Below are 25531 nucleotides of genomic sequence, written 5' to 3'. Positions count from 1 at the left end.
GAATGAAGAACTTTAAAAGGTACGGAGGTAATAATTTCAAGTTGGGCTATAAAAAAGGATTTTGATTACCTAAAAAACTATACAAGAGTCCTTCAGCAGACAAATTTTTCATCCCTTTAAATAGTGGACATTTGGAAGAAAAAGCCCAAAGTTGGCAAATGGTTGAAGTTATCATTTAGCTCCTAGAGATGAGAACATGTCTCTTTCACCAAGTTTGGAAAAAAGATCATCAGTCACAGCAAGTGCTCACATGAACCAGTTATTTAAACATTCTTTAAAAAGTGAAAATAAAATATTTTATCTTATCCCTACACATAAGATATTCTGTTATAAGTAAAGCTGCTTATCACAATTGCCCTTTTATGTCTGAATTCACACATTTTTTTTCTTGAAATGTAAAAGTAGCAGCACCTTAAGAGAAATAAAATGAGAGCCTTAACAGTTTCACAGGACTTCATTTACAATCATGACATACAGACTGTGAAATTCTTCTCCCAGAAATAATCTTCTCCATAAATTCAGTATTTAAGTATAAAATTCTCTCTTTATTTTACTCAAATTTTGGAATCTCCCCTTTCTATCATATATAAATATGAAGATTAATGTCCTTTAAATTTAAGTCTTCACATAGATATCAGAGCTGCTATACTCCAGTGTTATGTCTTCAGATAATGTATCCCGTGTCTAATTTCATTAATGTATGAATTAAAGTCTATTACAGAGTTTAAAACTTACTGAGCATATCTAAAATACTCTATAAGACTGGGGTTATGGGGTCTGTGTTTTGAAAGTTCTTGTACAAGGTAAGTCTCCAAGTCTTTATTTTTTCTGTCCTTAGTGGAGCTGAGCCTATACTGAGCGTAGAAGATACAAAAAAATTTCAGAACACTCTGAGCCATTTCCTTATTTAATAACACATTTATCAAGTAAACATTTAAATCATTTTTTCTTTCATAAGCAAAATAGTTTGGATTCTATTTGGACAGAAGAGAAAATATGACTGGTAGGAAAACTTTCAGCTAACTTCTAACTCCAAAAATACAACACTTTGATAATATAAATTTTAGAAAGAAAAGAAATATTCTCCTTTCAGACAGAGTGTCAAACAAGTTTCATCCCAGAAAGAAATATTAACAGGTGGGTCAAAGTCTCCTGAATAAAGCATTGCCATCACAGTCTATCAGGATCTCACTGTAGTATGCAGAACAGCAATACGGGTACAAGATTTTTAAAAAGCCCCAGGATTATCAAGCTTTCATTCATTAAAGGAGGTGGATAGCACTCTGCATCCTAGTACAACATGCATTATGAAAGCACATTCTTATTAGTACAACTTGTGTTTTTGGTACAAGGAGAGAAAATCTGGTTAAAGAGGGAATCACACAAGGAAACTGAGTGGGATACTGCCTAATTCTGAGAGCGCACTTTCATTTGTTTTGCCTGCCAGTGTTGATTTAATTATACTGCATTATTATCAAAGCTGCATTATGTACTTTTTTATTCCTTTTACATGTGTTTGAGGTGAAGACCTTGGCTTTGCCGGCAAACAGCGTGTTTCAAGTTATTTCTTAAGTACTAAATAATAAAGAAAAGAGAAGAAAAGATTTTTTTTGAGATAGCAGACAGTGATCACAAGTTAAAGGGTTAAATGTAAGATCTCCAAGAAACATTTTGAAGTTGATTAAGACCCCAGCTTTGCATTAAACAGTATCACTTCCACATGAGTTGTTGCTAATGCTGTTAAGGAGCAGCTTGAGAAGCCCAGTGTGCCAGTGACCTCCTTCACCCTCCAGCCACCCACTAGGGCTTCTTGATTAGCATCCTACCTGGTTCTCTGAGGAATTCCCGTCATCCCCCAGGAGTTCATTCCGCACCTCATCACTGTAGGCGATTCGTGACCTTTTCTGTAAAACAAAAAGAAAAAAGGGTTAGGAAGTAAAGCTCCAGAGCCACTGGCATCAAGGCTGATCATCTTAAACCTCGAGAGCCCCCTAATGGAAACCTATTTGATTAAAAAAAAAAAAAAAATCTGCAAGTGAAAGTTATTACAAAGTTCTTCAACTGCTGTACCTTAACAAATCTGCATGGCAAAACTATAGGATTTCTAAGACAGTCACTCCCTCAACATTGCAGCAACAAAAGCAGCTTCTGTGAAGCTTGAGATATGTAACATGTGAGGCAATATATACTAACAGCAGAAGCATTGAAAAAATGGGAGTGCAGGAACCAAACACATTTTTCTGAAGAACACTTGCTAGCAGGTCAAAGAACACAATGGAACAGCGATGGCAGCAATGCCACAAGACAGGAAAGAAGACTGAGCTTTTACCATATTAAAAAAAAAAAAAAACAAAGCAAAAACTGAACCTGAACAACACACATGTGATGTATCTGATTCAATTTAAAGATGCAGAAAATTAAGAAGCATTTTCTATGCTGCTAAGGCTGCTGGGAAAGGATCAGAAATAAAAGGGCAAAAGAAAGAAGAGAAAATAACACCACAAGGAAACACTGATTTTCAGCAGTTCATGGAAACACCACAAAACTGACACAGTCATCCATGGGATCATTATGACAGACAGGATATTAAGTAAATTGATAGCTTATGAGCACCTGATTTGCTCTTGAACTGATAATTATGTTGATTCTAAACTAGATCAAGCGCTAAGCACTGGAAAGCAAATGTGTGATGGTTAGCAAGGTAGCACAGGATTCCACAGAGCAATAGGGAAGGCCACAATGAGAACACCAGCTCAGCTTTCAATTTCTGTTAGCCAAATAACAGGCTATTACTCAATATTCCCACACTTACCATTAAAGGAGGGATTGAATTTTGAACACATTGTCCAATTTATTTTCTTTTTCAGAGTAGTTATGGTAATTTTTACACCTCTTCAGAGGAAGAAACCCAAGAGTAACAACAACTAAGCTGTAGGGCCTTCTTTCATCAATGGGGGCTTCCCTCACACCCTGCCATGACAGTGACTACCGGTAGGAAATCAGAAAAAATGAATCCCTCTTCAAAGCTTCCCTGCTTGGGCCACCATGCCAAAACTGGTGCTCGGGACTGAGGCACAGGAAAAGAACACTAGAAATTATACTGAGCACAGGGAAATTCATCACCTTAGTAACAAGGTGGTTTGAAATGGGTCACTCTTTGTGCAAGGGACCTAGCAGCGAAGCAGGCCTTGTACGGGTCACCCCAGAGCAAAACATTTTAGTTCTTTATGCTGGGTAGCTCCCCTTTATTGCCAACATGATCACTACAATGTTTACACATTTGTGATTCTCTTGCCATCAGATCCTAAAGCTACAGATATAAGTAATAAGGACAAAGCCCTGGACCACAGACACACGGCAAGAGGAGAATTGTGCCAAATATTTTGGAGATCTCAGCTGTCACAGTTTCATACTAACCAAGCTAAAGTAGTCTACAGCATTAAAGGAAATGAGAACCTTTAAACAGGCTGTGGTATCAGAGCTGCCTGTTTAAATTATTCATTTCATCACTATGGGGGACTAAAACACTCCACAGTATGCAAGAATATCATATGGAGATAGGTTTTGTTTTTCTCTTTTCTCACCAAAAAGCCAACAAATTGGCATAGATTGCTCAATTACATTATTTTCCTATTTTCATTTTATACACATCAAACAAGGAAGGAAATTACAAATATATAACAATAAATATCCAATCATCTCTTCTGATTAAGATTCAATCTTAGGACTTCATTTGAGGTCTAGCAGTTCAACTGTACAGTTTCTCCCAATTTCACAAAATGACTCAGCCCCATTGATCCTGCTAGTGTTGAACATATTTATCATTATTAGACTGAGATGAGGAGCATGATGCTTCATGAGCTCATTCTCTAGTGAACAAGCTTCCTAATAATATGTAGGGACTGAAATGGTCCTTGATTACACATCATTTATTTGAAAGATATAACTGGATGATATTATCATTCTTAAGAGCCTGCATGGGAGAAAGGAAAAAGAATATACTTCACGGGAAAGAAATAAATGTTAATAGCAATACAATTTTTAGAGGCCTTTTATAATCCTTTATTATCATCACCAGTGAACTTAATAAATATATTTGTATCATTGTTCTTTGATTGTAATAATCTGTCAGGATCTGAAAATCAGAAATTTTATTAAAAGAAATAATGCTTTGGCTACAATTAGGTAGAACTCTTTGCCATAATCAATAAATAATTTGATACTACTTTTGATCACAGTTTCACTACCAAATGAATCAATAATATAAAAGGAAAGGTCTTTGAACTAAAGTGTTCATTTATTCTTTCAGGATTTGTCCAAAATATCAATATCTTGAAACACTATTCTTATTTTTATTAAAGTATTATTGGTTAACATTTTTAAATGTGGCTATCAAGATTAGTTCAGCTTGTCTGAACTCAATAATTAAGTTTTTTTAATATTATTTTTTTATTTCATAACCTTCAGCTGTTTATAAATATATATACTTTAGCCAAATGCAAGAATGATAGTTTGAGCTGGAAATGTCACACACTCTGCTACATTTTGAAGGAACCCAATTCATAATGCATTTTATAAATAGTTAATGACTTCTATACATAAGCTAACCAGGCAAATCAAGAAATTGTCAACATTTTTAGTCTTAGTTGTCAGTTACCACTGTCTACTGGTACCTTATATGTATGTTTCTAGAAAAGACAGAAGCTTTACAGAGTTTGTAATCCAAGGCATTTCTGGGCAGCTCAATATAGGTTTAAGAGGTTCTGTGTGCAGTTTTTTGTCTGCAAAGCTCTGTCACATATAGAAGTTTTCCTTGTATTTTATATTTTCTTGTATATACCTAGACAAAAAGTCTAAGCACACAAATGGTTTTGCTCAGTGGATGTGTTTGCAGTTGAGCATAGCATGTGCCCAAACACAGAGACACAAAAGGGTTAAGCTACTTTCTACAAGAACTTCAGCACTCAGAAAGTTTCAGGGGCTGTTTTAAATGTACTACAGTACCCAGACCTTCTGACAAGGAAGAATTTCTGATTCCAGGCAGATCTCTCTTGGTTTATGAACAGGATTTTTGCATACTGATTGGGTGATTTCCTTAAAGCCCTGTTCAAACAGATACACTTGCTCAGTTCTGTCTGGCAATTTGGCTTTAAACAATCTGTCTACTTGACCCAAGCCTTAACATTTCCCAATAGAACTGAATGTGTTCATAGGCAAGCCCAGCTAAATTAGAATTGAAATGAATTAACTCAGCTTAAACTAATTAAGATCTGTGATCTGCAGCACCACCCCCCTGTATGATTCTACATGTGAAGCAGGGTACACGTAACCAGACTGTAAGAATTCTGCTGTACCACTAATCTGAGCATACCAATGAAGTTCTTCTATTACTAAAGCATATGAGAAGTTAATTTCCATGGCCTACACATGGCAAAGCAATTGCTTAAATTGCCTCACCTGGGAATTTAATACAATGTTATCATCAGACCAGCCACACTGTAAATAGATTTATAATGCTTTCCATGTGCTAGGCTAGGTTGCATATGAATTAAGTAATGATCTGGTATTACAATACAATCAGCTAGTTCCCACACCTGGCAGACAGGATATTTTGCTAAATTACTACCTATACAGATACATCACAACATAAAAACAGAGAAGGTAATGGGAAGAGAAACAATCTACATGGTGTATGACCGAATTTTACACGGTAACCAAATAAGATGTAGATAGAAAGAGGTATCCCAAATAATCTATTTCCAACATCTGCACAACAGAACACATGCTTATTCATTTCTATTCAATTTTGGCCTAATTTTCCGCATTCTATACTTTAATTACCATCCACATTCTGAAATGTTCCCATTAGTGAAGGCCAGAACTAGCCAGTGCCCCCTCACTCCAATGCACTTCCAGCAATCAGCCAAATAATTGATGTAAAGTATTGCACATTTTCATACATGAACTAAAGAATAGCTCTCCCCCTCCTAAATGCTAAGCAGCCCCCAAACAGATGAGCAAATGTAGGTGCATTTCAGACAAAAGACCCAGCAGATCCTTTTATCCCAACCTTTCAGTTTTTCAGGCTCAATGTTTTAAGAACAGATTAAACAGATTTTTCTGGTGGAATATGTGTAAACAACAAAAAGGCTTATTTATCCACAACCATCTGTTTTCATACAAAATCTATTAGAATTTCCAAGTATATATAAATGTTTATAAAAATCTCCAGGCACCTGTTTCGAAGTTTGGCCCTGCTCTAAACGTAAATAAATACTTGAGATTAACATAACCAGAAATAATTTGTGGGAATAGATCAGACTTAATTTGGGTTCTTGACAGTAGTCACTTCTGCCATTTGCTAAAAGCAAGGTGAAAAAAGTGACCTGATCCCCAAATGGACAGCTAAATACTGCAGAATATACTCTTTCATCTCTGCCTTTTGGAATAGGTATTTAAGTATTTTTTGCTGAGCACAAATGGAAAAGATACAGTTGAACAACTTTAGAGGAAAAGTGGCCCTATTTAATAATCCTAAAGTTTATACTGAAACAGAAACCCAAACTGATTTCTTAGCAAGCAAGAAACATTGGAATTTCTTTTCTATTTGAAAAATTGTGTTCAAACTTCAGTTTTCAAAACTCATACTTAATTTTAATTTTCAAAACTATATTTCTCTTTAAGGTCATCAAGGAACAACAAACTAGACACTTCAGACTGCAATTCCAAAGGGGTTTCCTGTTCCTAAATGCTGAGTTTTTAGCAATTGGGTGCATGAAGCAGAAAAATGGTGCTAATACAGAACCTGATGCAATGCAGGACTTCCAAGCATTTCCTTAAGAAAACTGAGAAAAAAACCCCAAATGAATACATTCCTGTCCAAAAGTAAATAAAAACTATTCCACAAATCCACTGAAACTTCTGATTGAAAGAATCAATTTACCAGTACATGTCAGCTGGCAAAAGTCAATGTCTCAGCCACCCCCAGCGCTGCCTCCCTCCCTGCACACGCAGAGAAGAGGCTGCAGGCAACTCTGAAAGAGAAACAACTCAAACCCCGTGTTCTGCCACTCTGCCAAATGTCAGCAGCTTCCTGCAACGGCACTGAGAAATCAGACTCCAAGTGCTAATGTGAAATTAATGCAGAGATACTATCATCCATCTTAAATAGATGTCACAGGTCCATAAATCTTCTTTTCAATAATCCTCATCAAACACACTTTTAGTTTCATTACGGGGTGAGGGCAGGGAGGAAGGTCAAGCAAACCCCCATGAGGACACATTTTGTTATGTTGATGGTGAAAAATGCAGCTTCTGCCCACAAAACTACTTCCACCTCAAACTCATGACCAGTGGATCATGTACATCACCAACAAGGCAGATATTGCACCTGTTGTGGGTAGGGAAGGAAACAGGTGACCTGAGTGAGAACTGAAATTCACTGTTTTTGTGAATTTATGGAGTAACAGAGGATGGTTCCTATCATGAAAAAGACAGTTCTATTTAGAAGACCAGCTTTTATTTACCTGAACTCAAACTTGTAAACTTAACAACCCAGAAATTGAAAGATTTTTTAAAATTCAAAAGGTTGGAACTTACTGACCTCTGCCTCATTCATGATCCTTTTTAGAGAATGATCAAATATTCACTATGATCACTATGGAAATATTTGGAAACATCTAAAGAAACCTAATATAATGCAATAAAACAGTTATAAATCCAAGCATAGAAAATTTCAGGTGAGTACTGCTTGGCTTGAATAGTACTCTACAAACATAAAATAACTCCCCTTAGCCTGGCATGTAAATCAATTTTATTTTTCTTTTTATCATAATCACTCATCTTTGCTTGTTTGAATTACCACACACTAATTCCAAACCTTGGTCCCTCCATATACAGTATTTTATTCTTTCATCAGAATTTAGTTTCTCCAAGGTGCCTGCAGTTCTAGGCTGTTCTGCACAGCAGTTTGCCAGCCTTTTTACTCATGTGCCATAATCTCAAAATGTGCCAGGCATCAGCTGCTGCAGGAAGGAAGACTGGTATATGTGCAAATTTAACTGTAACATCTCTGTAGGCCAACAGCGATGCATGACCTCTGCACTGCTGACTTGCACTTATTCCACTGTCCACTGTTACCCACAGCTCACAGCCTGCTCCTGTAATGTGCTTTTCAGTACTCTAATTTCAGTATTTCATCCAACCCCCTTCTATGGATTCCTTCAAATGACCATTATTAAACTATCTTCTTTCATTACAAAGCCCATCTTTTCACACCTACTTAGCTGGCTGAGTTAACCAACTTCTCTATTCAGTCACTGGAAATTCCTTTAAATTGTGCATGAGATCACATAAATTCATTCCTTCTCAGATCCACCTTCCTGAAAAGCCTGTTGCTTCCTTGTAGCCACCCTGTGTGTGCTCAAAGACCAGTCTGATAATTTAGATTGTTGAATTAAAAGTTGGTTGTTTTGCTTTTTGCTTTGATACTTATAGCACACATATATTGGCTAATTTGCTGACAAAGGATTTGCAACTTGCAGACCCTTTTTACTATGGCCATTTCTATCGTCAGAGCTGGAATAAAAGGCAAGAGCAAGGCTGGAAAGAGGGGAACACCCTCTCTTCCCAACTCAGAAAACAGTTTCATAATAAAGATATCTCAGGTGAAAGACCACGCCTGATGCAGGTTCAAAGCAATCTACATACAGACAATTAATTTGGGTGTAGGAGGACTAAGTGGGATAAATTCTGCTATTTAGAGCATAGGTTCACAATTGGTCTTGAAGTGAAAAAGGACATATCCAGACTGTGGCCTCAAAAAAACCCCATCTGTATGCAAAGAATAGGAACAGCCAAAAATTAAGTGTTCTTGCTAGAGAAATTAATCCTTAATTCATGTTCAGGCTAACCTGCAGAAACATTTAAGGATATCTAGATGATCACTTAATTCATTTACTGTGTCAAGTCCAAGAAGACTCTCACCCCTAAAACAGATCTTCAAAGTCATGTGAGGCACTGGAAGTCAGTCACTACTATCATACAGCTGCTGTTTTTCTACAGAAGTCTCTGAGATCTGAATACTTTCCATTTAAAGACCAGCTGAACTAGGCTACAAAAATAAGCTTATTTTGAGAATGGTTTATCTACAGCAGGTTCTTGAAATGTAATATACACATGTAAGAATTACAAGTTTCTCTGCAAAACTACCTTTTAGGGAAAATTGTTAAAGATAATGGTGGAACAGAGAACTCCTAGTTCCTTTTAAAAGCACGCTATAAAGCTTATGTTTCTTTTATGAAATTTTTATTGGTTATCTCAACTCATCTCCTTGCTGTAATGACCTAAGCCATATATTTTAGTGGTTCCTTTTATGAGTTTGGTTTTGTGCCTTTTTTAATAAAGTCTATTTTACCACCCAGCTTCCTTTATCCAACTAATGCTATTTAGAGGACAAGGAGCAACTACACATCACGATCATGTACTTCAGACTGTTTGGTGGTCCAAAGACTTTATGCTGTGTGTAATTAACATAAATGTTTTCCAAACCTTGGAGATGGAAGATAAACTCCAGTGTGTTGGACCAACAGGTAGATGAACTGAGAAAATAAAAATATGGAGCCATTTTCCTCCAAGGGAGGAAGTTTAATAAGAATGCCAACTTTTAAAGAGTGCTCCCAGAGACACTAAAGCAGGGAGGAAAAAAATCTTAAGGAGGCTCAAGATTTTCTAACTAATTAGTTCACACTAATTAGCTCATGGTGAAGGATGATAAACATCTCAGATAAACCAAAACATTAAATGTTCATTAAAATACCTTTGTTTCAGCCAGTATCTCCATCTGGAGCCCAGGTTCCCATTGCTAACAGTAACAAGACACCTGCTGGTACATTCCACCAGCTCCTTCCTTTCCCAGAAAAAAAAGCATCCAAGTTTCACTTCCTTCCTCTTAATTGCCTTTATCAGTCTGTACCTAACTGTAAATGAAAACCTGTATATGGGCTGAACCAGTTGCCATTTTTGAACACTACCATCATCTTTTTCAGCTCTCCCACTCCCAGGATTTCTAACACTGGGCAAAGCCCAGGAAAGATGGTATTTTTTCGGCTTCCCAATTAAAAGTACAATTTTGCTACAGAGCTCAGTTCTCTTAATAAATTATACATTTTGTCCACTGTGAACTCCAAGTGTAAAAGCCAAAATGAAACCATAAAGACAGATCTCATTTTGGACATCCAGAATGAGGACAGGGAGAATGTTCCTAAGGCAGCTGAATTGTCCCACCTCCATTTGTGCTACTCTGATAGGATCTATTTTAAATCAAAGAAACTTAAGCAAACCTTTCCAAAAATACTTTCTAGTCCATAAAAATCTATTTTTAGACACTGGCCTTTTTTTACTGAACACACACACTCTCTCTCAGCAGCATCTTTTCAGTCATATATCAATATATGTGTAATTTCTGAAAATAATACACAGAATAAGAAAATTTCAGTTGACCCCTAAGAATATTAATCACAATGTGAAGAATCCTATTCCATAAGAGTAGCATATGATCATTTCTGACCCCACCATTAAATAATAATAAAATAATGCTTGATGCAAAGAACAATTAAATAGACACATTGTGTAATTATGGTGGCTTGCATACAAATACACCCACAAGGTATTCATTCTGTGTACTTCACTGCAAACACTGAACTATAAGCAAATTAGCTCAAATTATTGATTAATGAAAAGGGAAATTAAAAATACTTTGTATATAACATGGTCCTATCAAAACTAATTTTTGGATCTTGCTCTTCATGCTTCCTGAATTTATTATTTTTGCACTGACATGATTTAGCTGAGATTCCTTTCCTTCCTTCTATAACATATGCACTTGCAGACAGACATGCTGCCTTGCTTGAAAAAGATAAAAAAAATTGTCTGAGTTTAGTAATTTTATAGTTAAGTGGCCACAATTTGGCTTTGAAGTTTGCAGCAGATTGATGGGGGAGTAAATCTGTACTTTCACTGCTCCCCACCAGGCACTACTGGGACAGCACCAGTTGTTTCATGCTGTGTTAAATCAATAGCTAATATGGTAAAATACTAACCTGATGTTCAGACATGGCATTTTCTAGTTTTATCACAAGCTGATGATGAGCAGTTCTTGCTTTGCACTACCTGAGATAAAAGTCAGTAACTAATCCACTACCTCTAATTTATTGAAAATCCACTACCTCTAATTTATCAACCCAAAGTCCTTCTCCTTTTTATACTGCCTCTCCATTTTTCAGTCTCCTCATTCAGTGAAAATACTTGTTAAAATATTCATTCAAGTGGATGAAAAAATATTATAATACACATAGCTATATGAAAAATAAGCATACCAACCCATTCCCTACTTCATTTATTTCTTTAGAGCTCAAGTCTTAAGCCTAATAATACAGTGTAAGGGAAAGGCAGGATACTGATAGAAAATATTGATATTTACAGATATTTGGTATTTAAAGTGTCTCTCTAATAGACAACCTTCATCTAACTTGTTGTTTTTTCCTGTTACCTGTGGCATAGTCAGGAGTTCTGCCTCCAAGTGGACCAGCGTCCCACACAAAGAATAATGAGCAACACCAACACTGGCAGTAGCTCATTTCACACTAAACACCGATGTCCAAACTCTAAAAATTCACTGAGTATTTCTGTTTTGTCCTTGTTACTATGTTGTCACCAACAATGCTTACACATTTCTATTGATCTTGTTTATAGCTGCCTAGATTTTCACTGTCAAGACAATGTAGTGAGAACCTTAAGGAAAGCCTCACTTGATGTATGACTGCATAAAGGCTGTTATCACAGTCAAAGCTTCAATTAGTCCAGAACTTGTACTGCCTCCTATAGTGGCCATTAATGGATAATAAGGAGAAATCTTAAGAAACAGAGCAAGGGTGGAATTATTTTCATTTCAGTAAACACCGCTTGTTTCTGTTGATCAGCAGTTCAGCGAGTTTGAGATATATCTAAGAGCTTCACACTTAATAATAAACCTTGGTGGTTACTGCTTAAATAATACTTCTTTTATTTAAATAGCAATTGAAGAGTGGCATTCATGCACAAAAAGAAAGATGTTCAGATCTCAGTATTAGGACAAAGATGAAATTCAAAAGTTATCCTACTTTTCACTTGAAAAACCTTGAGTGAAATTCCAAACAGAGAAGCTAACAATTAAAATATCAAAAGCAATTAATTTGTACCACAGAGTGTTGTAACATCTCTTCCATGAAGCACATTTTGGTAATAAGAATTTAATCCTGAGGATCTCATCTTTACATGATGAATTCCAGAATAAGACAAAGATTACCTAATGAATTACTTCCCAATTTCAGCTCATACAAGTTAGCTGCTCTCCCAATCTCCTAACAAGCTATGGCAAATATTCAAATTATTCATATTAGAAAAATAGAACTATACTCTACAGTCATATTATATTTCTGCTCAGTTCCTTTGAAGTGCAAGAAAGGCCCAGTACCATTTGACCAAACATCTGTCCCTCCACCCCAGCAGCTGTTCTTGCATGGCACAGTGTAGAAACTTCTGGTGTAACAAAGCTGTTAGCATCAAACACAGATGATCTGATACAAAGCCAAACAAAGTTTGATAGCATATGGCAAACATAATAGTTGCAACACCAACTCATGAACCTGACATGCAAAACCAACGTGGAAAGAATATAAGGAACTAAAGGAAGAAAAAATTGTGTAGCACATATCCGAGTTTGATTCCCGAGTATTCAAGGACAGACAAATTTATGCAATAATCTCAGCTTAAAATTTCATTACCACTGTCCACTGCTACTATGAGCAGTTCTATGATTCTACAGGACAATGACAACCTTTATCACAGGACCACGACAGATTTCAAAGATTTCTAAAGTAGTGGCCTCACATAAAAAGTTTAGAACATTGTTGGGTGACAGCTTATACATTTTTCCCTTAAAACAAGATGTATATACCTGATAATTCAGGATCCTGCAGTAAATCACAAGACTGATATTGAGCATTAACTCCAAAACATAAGTGATTCCACAGTTAAGCAGGAAAATAGGAAGCATAGTTGCACACAGCTGACTAAAGGTATATTTTCATTTAAGGATGAAAAGCAATTATTGCACCTTAAAAAGTATTCTATCAGAAAGTGTTTGCTAGGCCATTGGGATTCCTAGTTTGTATTTCACTTTTTGGATCTAAACACCTCCTCAAAAAGAGGATATTTCAGTTATTTATTACATCCTGAAAGAATCATTGCAGGGGAGCAGTAGGAGCAAGTATGTGTTTTCCTAAACATTATTTCCATAGATGGCCACTAAAACTGACAAATTTGTTTGTGTCACTCTGGGAAAAACAGTCGAGACCTCATGGCTGGATTTCCTCCTCCAGTGTATTATGGATCTACTTTGACTAAACAGTTAAAATACAGAAATCACCACAAAGCCACAAACCAGATCCATAGAATAATTTATTTAACACTATCTGCTAAAGGGGAGAAGCACTCTAAGACTTTCCCAATCACTCTAATTTCTTATAGGGGCATCCCTGGTGTCAGTGTCCTGCTTTTCTCAGGGGCTGGAGAGTCCCCATGGTTATTAGAAGAAACTCCCTGTCCACTATCTCAAACAGAAAGGTGCACATACATATTTCTCCTTTGTCTGTTTGATTTACAGACCTGAGGAATATGGATTACCTCTGTTATCTGCACAAACAAGCTCTACTAGAATCTTGGCATTCAGTCAATTTTTATCTTGGGGACCCCAAATTGTACTGTTAGGCAACACAGAGCACCTATCTCGACTGAATTGTCACACAAATAGATTTTTGTCAGATGTTCAATTTGTATTGGGGAGCATGCCAGCAAAAACAAAAGTCAGCAATTTAAAACAACAAACCAGCCCCTGTGCTGACAGGAACAAATTACTATATTCCAAATGAATAAGAATTACTGTAGATCACAGATCCTCAGTATGAGCACTACACAAAGGGTGGAAAAATGTTCCTCAAATTAATTCTTTCTGGTAACTCCGTGCTCTGAAACAAAAAGAGGCTGAGTACAAATAAAATACAGAGCAAAATAATACAAATAAGTTTATAAAAGCACATAAAGAGGTACAATCAAAGAGGAATTAATTATTTAACAACTGGTAGTGCAAAGACAGGAGATGAGCAAAGACTCATTAGAGTTCAAAACTAAACTTTTGCAGTTGGTCAAACAGTGCAGCAGTGTGCTGTTCTTCTAACAACTGCCAGATCTGCTTTCGAGGCAGTGACCTTACAGAGCTCAGTGCCCTGCGAGGTGATGCATGCATCTTTCGGGCAAAGATAGAAGTAGCTGCAAAAACACAATACATTTTGTTAGCCCACCCTAGGAGCAAAACTTATTTCTGTTCTTCCACAAACCACACAGAAGGTCTAGCACTATCTTTTCAAAGAAATCTTCTGATCACTCTGTAATTATTCCTTTTCGAGTGACCCCATTCCATAACACACCATTTATGAAAAGACCTTGAAAACACTTTCTCTCTGAAACTTGGTACTACACTACACAGACCTTAGCATTTGAACTGGGAATTATTTTTCTTTTATGGATTATAGCACTTAAAGAAGCCTTCATTTACAAGCTAATTGGAATGAAATTTGTCTAAATTTTTTCTGTTTCTTTTTCTGTTGTTTGCAACATTTTTGGGGGTTTGTTTTGGGTTTTTAACTCTGTGGAAAAACTCAGCATGTTCACTCATAGTCTATCTCCTACCCTGACAAATAAAATGATTTCCAGTCTTGTCTTTTTTGACTGTAATTTCTTACCTTAGAAATTACAATGCCAAAACAGCAAAGTGAAATAATAATGTAACGTTGAGCACTGGTAGGCATAAAATTATATAAAAATCCCACCACCCTAATGAAAAAAAACATATCACCCATAACTACACTGAGAAAAAGCACGTACAAAATCAAGTAAAAGTAAAGAAATATTTATCATCTTGAAAGTCATCTCCTGGAAAAATTTATAAAAAATGCCTGCATAATGCACTTTTAGCAAACAAATAATATTAGAAAAATAAAGCTGCAAGCAGAAAAATATTTTAATTTCATTTCTGTTGGATCATTCCATTATCTGCACAGTGTATACAATGATTTTGAAACTAGAGGGAAACCACCTCTTCCCATCATTTCAAGACATTCCAGAGAAACTTTACACAGAACCAGCACAAAAAAGTGAGCAGTGGAACAATAAATGGATATAATCCAGCCTCTAGCTTAATAAATTCATTTGCATATAATGGTATAAATGTAAGGCATCAGTCAAATAATTAATACTAACTAAAATGGTGACAGCCTAGTTTTGTAGAAAATACAGAGCAGCCACTCTCCAGTTTACTTTTACCAACAGAGAGATGATAAACAGGTTTCATTGAACTTTGACCAGCTACAGATACTCAGCATCTCAGCCTTGGCCCTAAGACAACAGAATCAAGATGGGTTTTGTTGAATGCTGCCATGATTAACCTAAAACCTTGATGGCTGTATTTCCTATCTTACAGGAGTAAGTGCAAATGCAGGATGTTCCACTCCTGGCCTTTGCTCTGTCAATCCTACACATGTGTTGAGAGATCAGTGGCAGCACACAGTGATGCCAGCCCTAGTCCTTGCTTGTATTTCAGTCAACTCTTGGTATGACCACATTAGAGAACAAGTCTAGAAAGGGAACTATATATTTACAGATCAAAATGAGATAACATACATAATACAGACACTATACCTGCACAGGGAAGTACATGTCATTCTAGTCCTGCTTAGTAAACAGAAGATGAAAGAAAGCAAAACTAATGTAATTTTGAATGATGATTTCATTATTTCCCATGACATTAAATAAAGCATTTGGCAGTTCAGAAATTTTTTCACATTGTTACAAAATCGATTTACAATTATGATGGTGATGGGGATTATTTGCTATTCAATCTATACCTGTCTGATTCACAATCAATACATGAACTTAAAAAACCCTAACATGTCTTTAAAGTAAAAGCTGTGTGTCGTGGAAGACTATATAAACTGTATTGATGGAAGCTATACAATGTACAGAAGCACACAGCTACCTGCTTCCTGTGGTCATTGTCTTTTTCTCATACACTGGGAAAAATACCATTCTGCTAAGATCTGAAGTTTTAATACTTTCTTTGTGGGGTTATGACTCTTTTATGTGGAATTCAGAAGCTGAAGCATAAGTACACAAGATCTACCTGCATCTTTTGACTTGAATTTTGTAAAATTGGCATGGGACGAAACCCTTTGGTGAACAAATATACGAGGGAGATGGGAAGAGGTTGATCAATTGATTACTTTTTAAACATAAAATGTAAGAAAGCTCCTTCCCTGGCAAGATAGAACTTAATAATACAAACCCTTTCAAATCTCAGCAGCTGAAGTTCTTTCTAATGAGACTTGATTTGGGGAAAATATCAAACTTTTCTCACTGCACAGGGACAGCATTCCTATCATATTTTCCTATTGAATGAGCAGGAAATATATGAACACCAGCTATGTGGCTGCATCAATACACTCTTTGACGCAGCAATTCATAGAGGAACGTGGCTGAAAGTCTAAAGATCAAGCACTTCAGTTTTAAAGTTTTAAAATTTAATTATTAGGAGCATAACAAAGTAAAATAAAACACCGCCTTATTTTAAAAGAAGTACAACTGTGTTGTTGCATAAACCTGATAGCATCAATGTGGGCATATCCTTCACTAGCAAAGCCAAGGCAAAGGTCAGATACTGAGTTCTTTGTGCAGAGGGGACATCTTTCTGACTCTGGCCACCAGGCCTGAGGGAGTTATTTGAGACCTACTGAATTACCAGTAACACAGTAATATTAGACAACACTGTTTCTCATTAACAGAAGTGCTAAGGGGGAAATACTGGGCTTGCTCTGCAGTTACATAGCTGTACTAAAAAAATTAGCAGTCTGAGTGAACTGCATTGTCACACTCAGTAGACCACAAAATACTGCTTCACACAAAAAACCCTGCACTACCAACAGAGCACTCTATAAAAATTGTATCTAAGTAAAAAACAGTAATGGTTCACATGAATTCTTAAATTGTGTGTAATATTTAATGACAAATATGAGACTTTATACAAGGATTGAGAAGTGTGTAAGTATTTCAAACTCAGGTTTTGTGTTCAAACTTCCACGAAGTGGTTAAAGAAAATTTTCAAGATACCTCTTTCAACACAATCTCCTCATTTCCAGATAGGTTTCTAGGTGGTTGTTGCTTATATTGTAAGTGCTACATTTTAAAAATAAATGTGAAGTGGTAAGGGTCTAATTCCCAGCTGGATAAGTTATACAGAAACAGTAACTCAGAAATATACAGCTTAACATTTGCACTATCTTTAAGTGGGCATATAAATCCAAAGTGTACAAAGTTTAAAATATTTCCATTTCCAGAGCTTTTCTTGAGAATGCTCCTATGAATGAGGCAGACATAGAAACAGATGGAAGTTGTTTGTATTCCCAAATAATAGTTGTGGTATTTTCCCCACTTAAGTTATACTATTTCCAGAACTAGGATCACACCAGAACAAAGGAAGTCTTACTATTTTCTGTATAGGCTGAAGCTAAATATATTGATCTATCACTCCAAGTAAACCAACACATGCCTGCTATATTGTCAAACTTTAGTTGGAATAACAGGCACTACTTACCTCAGCAACATTTTCACTGTTCTGGGGGCAGGAAGCTCAGACACACTGTTATACCTCACCTGGACACAACACTGCAGAAGTGACTGCATCCCCTTCTGTGTCACGTGTGGTCAGGAAAAAATAAAATTTATAAAGCTGACTTAGCCATGCTAATTCAGACCAAAGGTCTAACATGCAGTACCCAGAAAGTGCTAATATTAGAAACCCAGTAAGGGGTCAAAGTGCATGACCCCTGTCTGGTACCCCCTCTTTCCTCACCCACCTGGTGCTGGATGACACATCAGGCACTTCCCAACTCTGATGCCCTCTCCTCTCTTGCATTTTAATCTCTAATTCAATAAATTAATTTGATACCACCTATTATGAGCAGCGGTGAAAAACTTCTTGACACTGCACCTTCTCTATATGGCACTCCATTTACACAATCATCTCTCTATACAGCCCTTCCCTCTTAAACCTAGCTGAAAAATTTCTTTCCATTACCCAGTTCGTTGTACTAAGCTGCTCCAGAGATTGTTCTGCTACTCATTTTTGGGGAACAGGGAATTATACTCACACAAAGAGTCAAAGGTATTTAGGTAGAGAGATCATTTGGCTCAATCTCTATTCCTTTCATAGTAATTCCTTCAGTGCAATTTTCTTTTCTGAACACTATTAGTTTGGACTTTTTAACTGTATTTTCCCCAAACAGTAACACTTGCCTGTCATTGGGAATGTCAATTCAGAACTGTTTTCCTGATAGGTGCATTCCTTTCTACTTATCAACAATAAGCTTCACCTCTGAGTTTAATGCTTAACCACTCAGAACACTACTCCTAAAATAATTAATTTAGCTCTTCTTTTTATTGTCCTGCATATTTTAGTACCACCAGTAGCTTTGTCAATTCTTTCCTTTTTTATATTAAGACCATCTAAAAATGTGCTGAACAACACAAATAGGAAGTTGTGGGACAGCAATGATGAGCTTCCTCCACTGTGAAAATTGACCATTTCTTCTTACCCTTTTGTTACTTATTTTATGAAAGTGTCTTCCCTAATGGCCCACACAGTAACTCAATTTTGTGAAAAAAAGTTCTGCTGAATGGAAATCTGTGAAATCTTCTCCACATAAAATAAACTTGTTAATTTTGCTTAATTAAAGAGTGGTTCAAAGTTGCACACATCAAGTAAAATGCAATAGATTGAATTAATTAAATGAATGGTATGAAGTGCAGCTGTCTCTTCTAGACACTGACTAGTATCTATTTCCATGAATATTTCCTTAGAAATTCCTTTTCAGCCTCCAAACAGATTTGAGCCACACAGCCTCAAGATCTACTGTATGAATGCATACAGTTTTTAATTTATTTGTCTTAAAGAGAACCTTTGCTGACACCTAGCAGATAAATGATTAATTGCACTTCTTACCATCTTTGTGGAGCCCCTACTGCTGATACTTTAGAGCCCAAAATAAAAAGCTTATCCAGATAGAAAATAGGTGGTACTCATATTCTTAAAACCCCCACACTCACAAAGTAAACAGAAGTGTCAGTTACAAGCATAACAAAGCATTTCCTAAAATTACATCTCTGGATACAGATATTCTCATTTGAATAATTTCTAACATCTGCTCAACTCTTAGCAGAAAATAGCCTTAAGACACAAAAATAAAATCCATGCAATGCAGAAACATTATATAACTTCAGAACCCTGATAACTTACCAGACAGGATGCTTTGCCACCAATACTACTAGAGAAGGACCTCCTTCTACCCACAGAATAAAGTCATTCAATTACATAGCATGAAACAAATTAAAGAAAGCGAAGGAATCTTCATATATCCAATGTTATTCCATTTTATTTAATGCACTATCATTTTCCAGGGTCTGTGCACCCCCAATCCTCCAACAGCTTTATAGGGAGCCTGGGGACAGGTCCAAAGCAGAAGGCTGCTCATGGCAGGACCACCCATTCTTCTACCTCCATACCCAGCCCTGATATTTTTTGCCACCACTGGTTTTAAGTTCAGTTCTTACATTTTGACACTGGAGCAATGACAAAGTATTAATGAAAAAAAAACCACTTCCACATTTGCATCCTGCTTCATCATTCCCTGAGTTTAGGGCAAAACACAACTGACTCACCCTCCGCAAAAGTTCTACTCTGATTTTTTAGTTCCCTTATCCTGACCCACAACTTGATATATAATTACATATAAATTATATACAAATAACTAATTCCTGTTCTGATGATGTAGTTCTAGGCTGAAACACCACTTTTCACTCAGGAATCTCTCAGTCCCAATTGAGGAAGGCTGGAAGAGTGTAAGACTAACAACAGCACACACCTGTTTTGCCCCTGCACCCTTCTGCAGTGATCCTTTCCTCACTCACAGAGAAATAATATGAAGCTATTTGGGGTTTTGGTCCAACCTAATGTACTCATTCTTGTGGCAGGTGGGGATATACCAGTGGGAAGTGTTTGATAGAGGTTTCAAATGTGATGCACAACTCTACTGACTTCACTAAACTGCCCCACCTCTCTCATTTTTAGCAACACACTCCTATAGGAAAATTTTAAAACTCTTTGCTAACTGAATCACCTGCAGTATAGATAATATTATCGTCAATAGTATGTTGTATATTTCTATCTTTCTCTCATCTATAACTTCAGTTCCACTTCAGTCTTGCTATCTGTCTACCTTGTAACATTACAAAAGAGGAAAAATCACTCCTTTTAGTAAAGATGGAATAAGAGGTGGTAATTTTTTTTTTTTTCAATACGAGCTGTATAAGGACAAACACTCTGCATCATGCCACAGAAAAAGATGATCACTCCTCAAAGACTGTCCAGGTAACACTACAGAAATTCTTGCATTTCTTCTTTGCAACAACCAACACTTCAAAATCTTTGAGGTACTTCTGTCCCCTTTTTCAAGGACTTAAGGATTAGCTTTTCTATATAAAAGTTTCTGATTTCATTATTTCAGCTGGTGTATTCACCTACCCAAAAAGCCTCTGGATATCTTGGTTGCTTAACCATACTGGAAAGTCACATGAAAGAAAAGATATCAATGAAATTCTCCAAATGGCAAGTGATCTTCTCCGAATTCAAAACTGTTCAAACCCTACCTTGCTAAGACTGAAACATGTTTCTTGCGACAAGATCATGTCAAAGGATGAAATTTCAAAAGCACTTATGTAATCTGAAAAAAAACAAGCCCTCCTTGAACCATGAAATGATGTGCAGGTTTCTACGTATCTTCCTTTCACAGGTTACTCATGAGAATCTGAAAATACCACCTGAAAAGACATAAGACTAGAATTTTTAAGAGGTCTAAGCTGCTCAGCACTGAAAGCCATTGAGGATTGAGCACTGACTCCTTCAGGGTCCTTTCTGAAAAAATCTCAACCTACATCTTTTTAAGCTGCCACAGGTAAAAGCTTATACCAGCTACAAACGATGGCTTGACAATGGGGAAAAAAAGATGATAAAGATGGCAATGGCAGTGGTCGGAGGTAATGCTTCTGCATGTTCCTGCAGACCCAGTGAGAAAGCAGCTTTTGATGGTGGCCTCAGAAGCAGCTTAATTGTCTGCACTGGGGCATGAGGCAGCTGCACTGTGGACTGCTGTAAAGGAGGAAGCAAATCAGGAGGAATAAAATGAAGGAAAACAGAAAAAATCAGGCTACCATCCAATCATGTCCTTGGTGGAAGAGAAGCTCAGAGAATTACTGGGATGAGAAAAGTTTTAAGTCAGCATCTTTTCCCCTAAATGCAAAGAACGGATTTGAAGCTGATAAATACCACTTTACCAACCTACTGCATTTAGTTCCCTTCCCTTGGACTCTCAACTGATAACTTTGTGAAAGGGCACCAAATTAAATGTTCCAATAATGCTTGGCTTCCTCAAGCCCAATTTCACCAGGAAACAGACACAGGAAATAAAATCACTGAGATACCAATTTACAGTTCTAACTTAAACTTTTCACTTTAAAGGAGTACTTCACATGAAGGTTAGTTTCAAAGAAGCAGATCTAAAGCCAGAACATTTTACAATTTCACCAAACTTTATATTTTTAAAAATGTGTTGGTCTGAAGCTTTGAAGCTTTATTCATTTTCTTGAGTTGAAAGCCATTTAATTATTTTGGGTTCACAACATAGAATCATAAACTTTGGTGTTGCCTGCAATTATGTCCATTTCCTCCCTCTCCTCACCAGTCTCCAGAAGCAATGCAAGGACAAAATTAAATAAAATGTGTTCATATATTAGTTTTAAATTACATGTAGTTTTAATTGTTCCACAGCTGCAGCAAGCTTAACTGGGATCACTGTATTCCATATACAGCAAACCATGCACATGCATCTACACACATACAAAGTATACATCTGGATCTTGCACAGACTTTGGGCAACTTTGGGCAACTTTAGAAAGTCTGCAAAATATAGCAGCATTAAAGTAATGTGCAGTTTGGCTGAGGAACCAGAGACACTTTGAATGAAGACAGTTCAATACCAATTGCAATTTATCTTGTATCATTATTATAGCTTACAGTTATAGAAATACCAGCTATGTTTACATATACTGAATTTTCTTCCTCAATCTTTCATATTTTGTTCCATATTTGTAAACAAGCAATATGGTTCATTTTATATCTCACTGCCTTCTGATCCTTAGTTACGGCCCCCACATGGAACACAAACTTAGCATTGCAGGAAGAGACAGTTGCTTGACCTTGCCTTTGTACCCAAAGAAGCTCCCTGTTGTAGACCATGACTACCACTAATCCAGAGAAATCACTGGATTACTGGAGTAAAACCACAAGGCTAAAATGTAACATGTCACACACACAGAGGAGAGGAACAACATAAACTTGGGAAAGGGACTTCTTTACAGGGAAGCTGGGAATAAAGTGGGCCACAGTGAAAAGCTCAGATTTAGCCACTTATACCTGAAAGAACAGCAAAAGGTCAATGATGCAATTTGTCTTTCTCTGGACACATCCTTTGTCCCCCAGTTACACCCACTGTGGAAGTCTTCAAACTGAAAATACCTCCTTTGGACCCTCCATGTAAAGAAGAAAACCCCACATTCCACAGCCACATCCATTATATTTAAACATGTCTAAATGTTAATGTATTTCCTCTCCAACACCATCCAACAGTTTACCAAACCATTAGGATCTGAGCAATAAGATCCATCAGCTGTCCAGTCAAACATCCACTAAAAGGGACAACAGTGCTGATATGATCTTTCCAGTCCTTCTGCCAAGTTTGCTACCACAAAGAGTGTGTGTGTGTTGGGATCACTCCTATAACAAGGAGGGAGCAATGGTAAGAGGGACAACTGTCTCCTTTTAGCAATCTTGTTTCTAGCTGAGGAGGTGGAAGGCTGAGCAGCTTTCCTTCCACTCCCAGCCATCTGTTAAAAACCTCAGTGAGGACAGATCTACATCAGCAATTATTATTGATAAAACAAAAGTGCTCTGACACAATTTTTAAAACAGGATACTTCTTTGTATCAGTCTAGAGAGGAACTGATTCTTTCACAGAGTTACTAACAGCAGTCTGGACCACTCAACCCCCTCCTCACCCCTCTCCCCAATATGCAGCACATTCTGTGCCAACCATCTCCCCTGAGTTTAACACTGTCATCTATGTTTTGGCGGGGAGAGGGGAAACCTAACCTCACACAGCACTTTACTAGAAAAGCCTGGAAGTCATAGGGCACTAATAAAAATACCAGAAAAATAAAATTAAGGAAAAGAAAACAGAGAGAAAAAAAATCCACAACCAAAAACACAATAGAAACAATACTTTGTGTTCCTATTTTAAGTGCCTCTCTCAATGCTATATGCATAGCAGCTAAAGGCAAGCTGGAAACCAGCCAGGTCCTGGCTGCCAGCAAAAATTTTGTCACCTCCTTTGAACATCTGAAGTATGTTTACCCAATAGATTTCATTAAATTACACTTCCATTAGGAAGCATACAATGTTGATACTCATCTCAAAGATAAAAGGGATCGCTAAGAGGCATGTCATCCTGCTCCCCAGCTGATTGCTATTTCTGGGCCAATCAAGGAAAGGAGCCAGAACAATACTTAGTTTAAAAAATGCAGCATCTCCCCAAGGACTACATACTAAGAGACTGCAGCTCCATTATCAAAATGAGCATATCATTAATGACAATACACATAGAGTATGTTATTTTAATACAACTCATACACAACAAACAAGCTGTATATGGGTCATTAGCTGAATTTGTAAAGCAGTATTTCCAAGGGTTAGAAACTCCTTATCGAGATATGAAGTTTATAGGTTGGGAGCAGGGAGAGAACAAATATTTTATATGATCCCAAAATACAGTGACTCTAATAACAGTCTGTGGTTTGAAGTGCAATGTAGTAGCTAACAGAACAATAGGCTATTCAAACAGAAGTTCTCATAATAAAGTAAAGCAGAAGTAATTTAAAACACCAGGCACTGTTTTGCTAAACATCTATGAGGGATAATGAAAGCAAAATGCCACTGATGCTGTTTATACTGTATGTATCACCTTTTAATTTATTATTACAGTACAGTTAAAATAAAAAAAAAATTACTAAAAGCAAATTTTACAAACATTAAAAAAATCCATAGAAAAAACAATGCTGATTGTAAGGCAAGACACTGGGGAGGGAGTAACACAGGAGAATCAAATAATTTATCCTATGGTAGGCTGAGCCTTTCCTAGTAGAGAGGAGGAGATATCTTTGTCTAAGCATTGCTGTTAGATGTATGATGTTTAGTGTGTTTCCTAATCTCCAATTCACATAACAGCCACAAAGGGAAGAGGACAAAACCCAACCCATGCTAATTAAAACCTGAAGATATAGGAAAGAGCTGGGAGGTGTTAGCTCTTTACAGTCAAGCTCTGCCTCATCGTCTTGCAGCAATCTGTGACTATTAATCTCTAAAAGCACTCCTTGCTCAATATTCTGCAATCTAGACTTCAGCCAATCTCTTTCAACGTGCAGAAAACCTTTTGGTTTAGCCATATTTGACATATCATATGAACTCCAATTATCCATCTTTTTGCAGTTAATCATCTCACAATTACATTTCCTGCACTTATAAGCATCCAGCTGGGAACTGAGTTTTAATCTAGGAAATAAAAAAAAAGGATTCAGGTTTCTAACAAATTACTTCTAATTAACCAGAACCTTTTCTAGTCATTCCAACCTAAAGACGCCTACAGCAAATGAAAGAATTTATTGTTTGCATTCCTAATGATACTTTAAAATTTCATTTCAATTTCCCCAATGAGTAACTTTCAGGAAATTCACTGCACTTATATCTACTTAAACAAACATTCTGTTAAGCAGGAAATGCACAGCAACACAAAACCTAGGGGAAGAAAGAGAGAGCTGGTATTACACTGAGCAGAAAAGCTGCTAAACAAAGCTAAAAAATCAGAATGCTAATTAATGGCAACTTCCAGAAGTGCACTGCAGCTATGATGCCCATGCTCTGCCAGAGTTATTTGGAATCCCAAAACCACAATCCCAAATAACAGTTTAGAAATTAAAAGTTTGGGTTTTTTTATTTTTTCAGGGGAAAAAAAAGGTCAGTTCTACTGATACAAGGCAGCAATTTGTAATCTGTACAAAGGAAGTGGATTAAATGAAGCCACATCTCTAGATAACTCAGGAAACTAAGTCAATGCCAGTAAAACAGCACATGAAAGAGCATTGTCCCACAACTTCCAGTGATTTCCCCAGGGAAAGATTTGGAATAAAAGCATACAAATCATGCTTACTGCACAATTGGGAA

General features: G+C 36.8%; 1 protein-coding gene across 4 annotated transcripts in view; it reads right to left on the bottom strand.

Moving 5' to 3' along the window:
* VTI1A (vesicle transport through interaction with t-SNAREs 1A) overlaps positions 1–25531 on the bottom strand; it is a 257663-nt gene that overhangs the window by 205682 nt on the left and 26450 nt on the right. For all 4 annotated transcript variants that reach the window (XM_058810369.1, XM_058810367.1, XM_058810370.1 and 1 more), the window contains exon 4: positions 1827–1904. In XM_058810369.1, the coding sequence (XP_058666352.1) occupies positions 1827–1904 (78 nt within the window). The remainder of the gene's footprint in view (positions 1–1826; positions 1905–25531) is intronic.

The sequence above is a fragment of the Ammospiza caudacuta genome, chromosome 9 (genome assembly GCF_027887145.1).
Source record: "Ammospiza caudacuta isolate bAmmCau1 chromosome 9, bAmmCau1.pri, whole genome shotgun sequence".
NCBI lineage: Eukaryota > Metazoa > Chordata > Aves > Passeriformes > Passerellidae > Ammospiza > Ammospiza caudacuta.
Note: the sequence above shows the minus strand (reverse complement) of the source record. Positions and strands in the feature narration are given on the sequence as shown.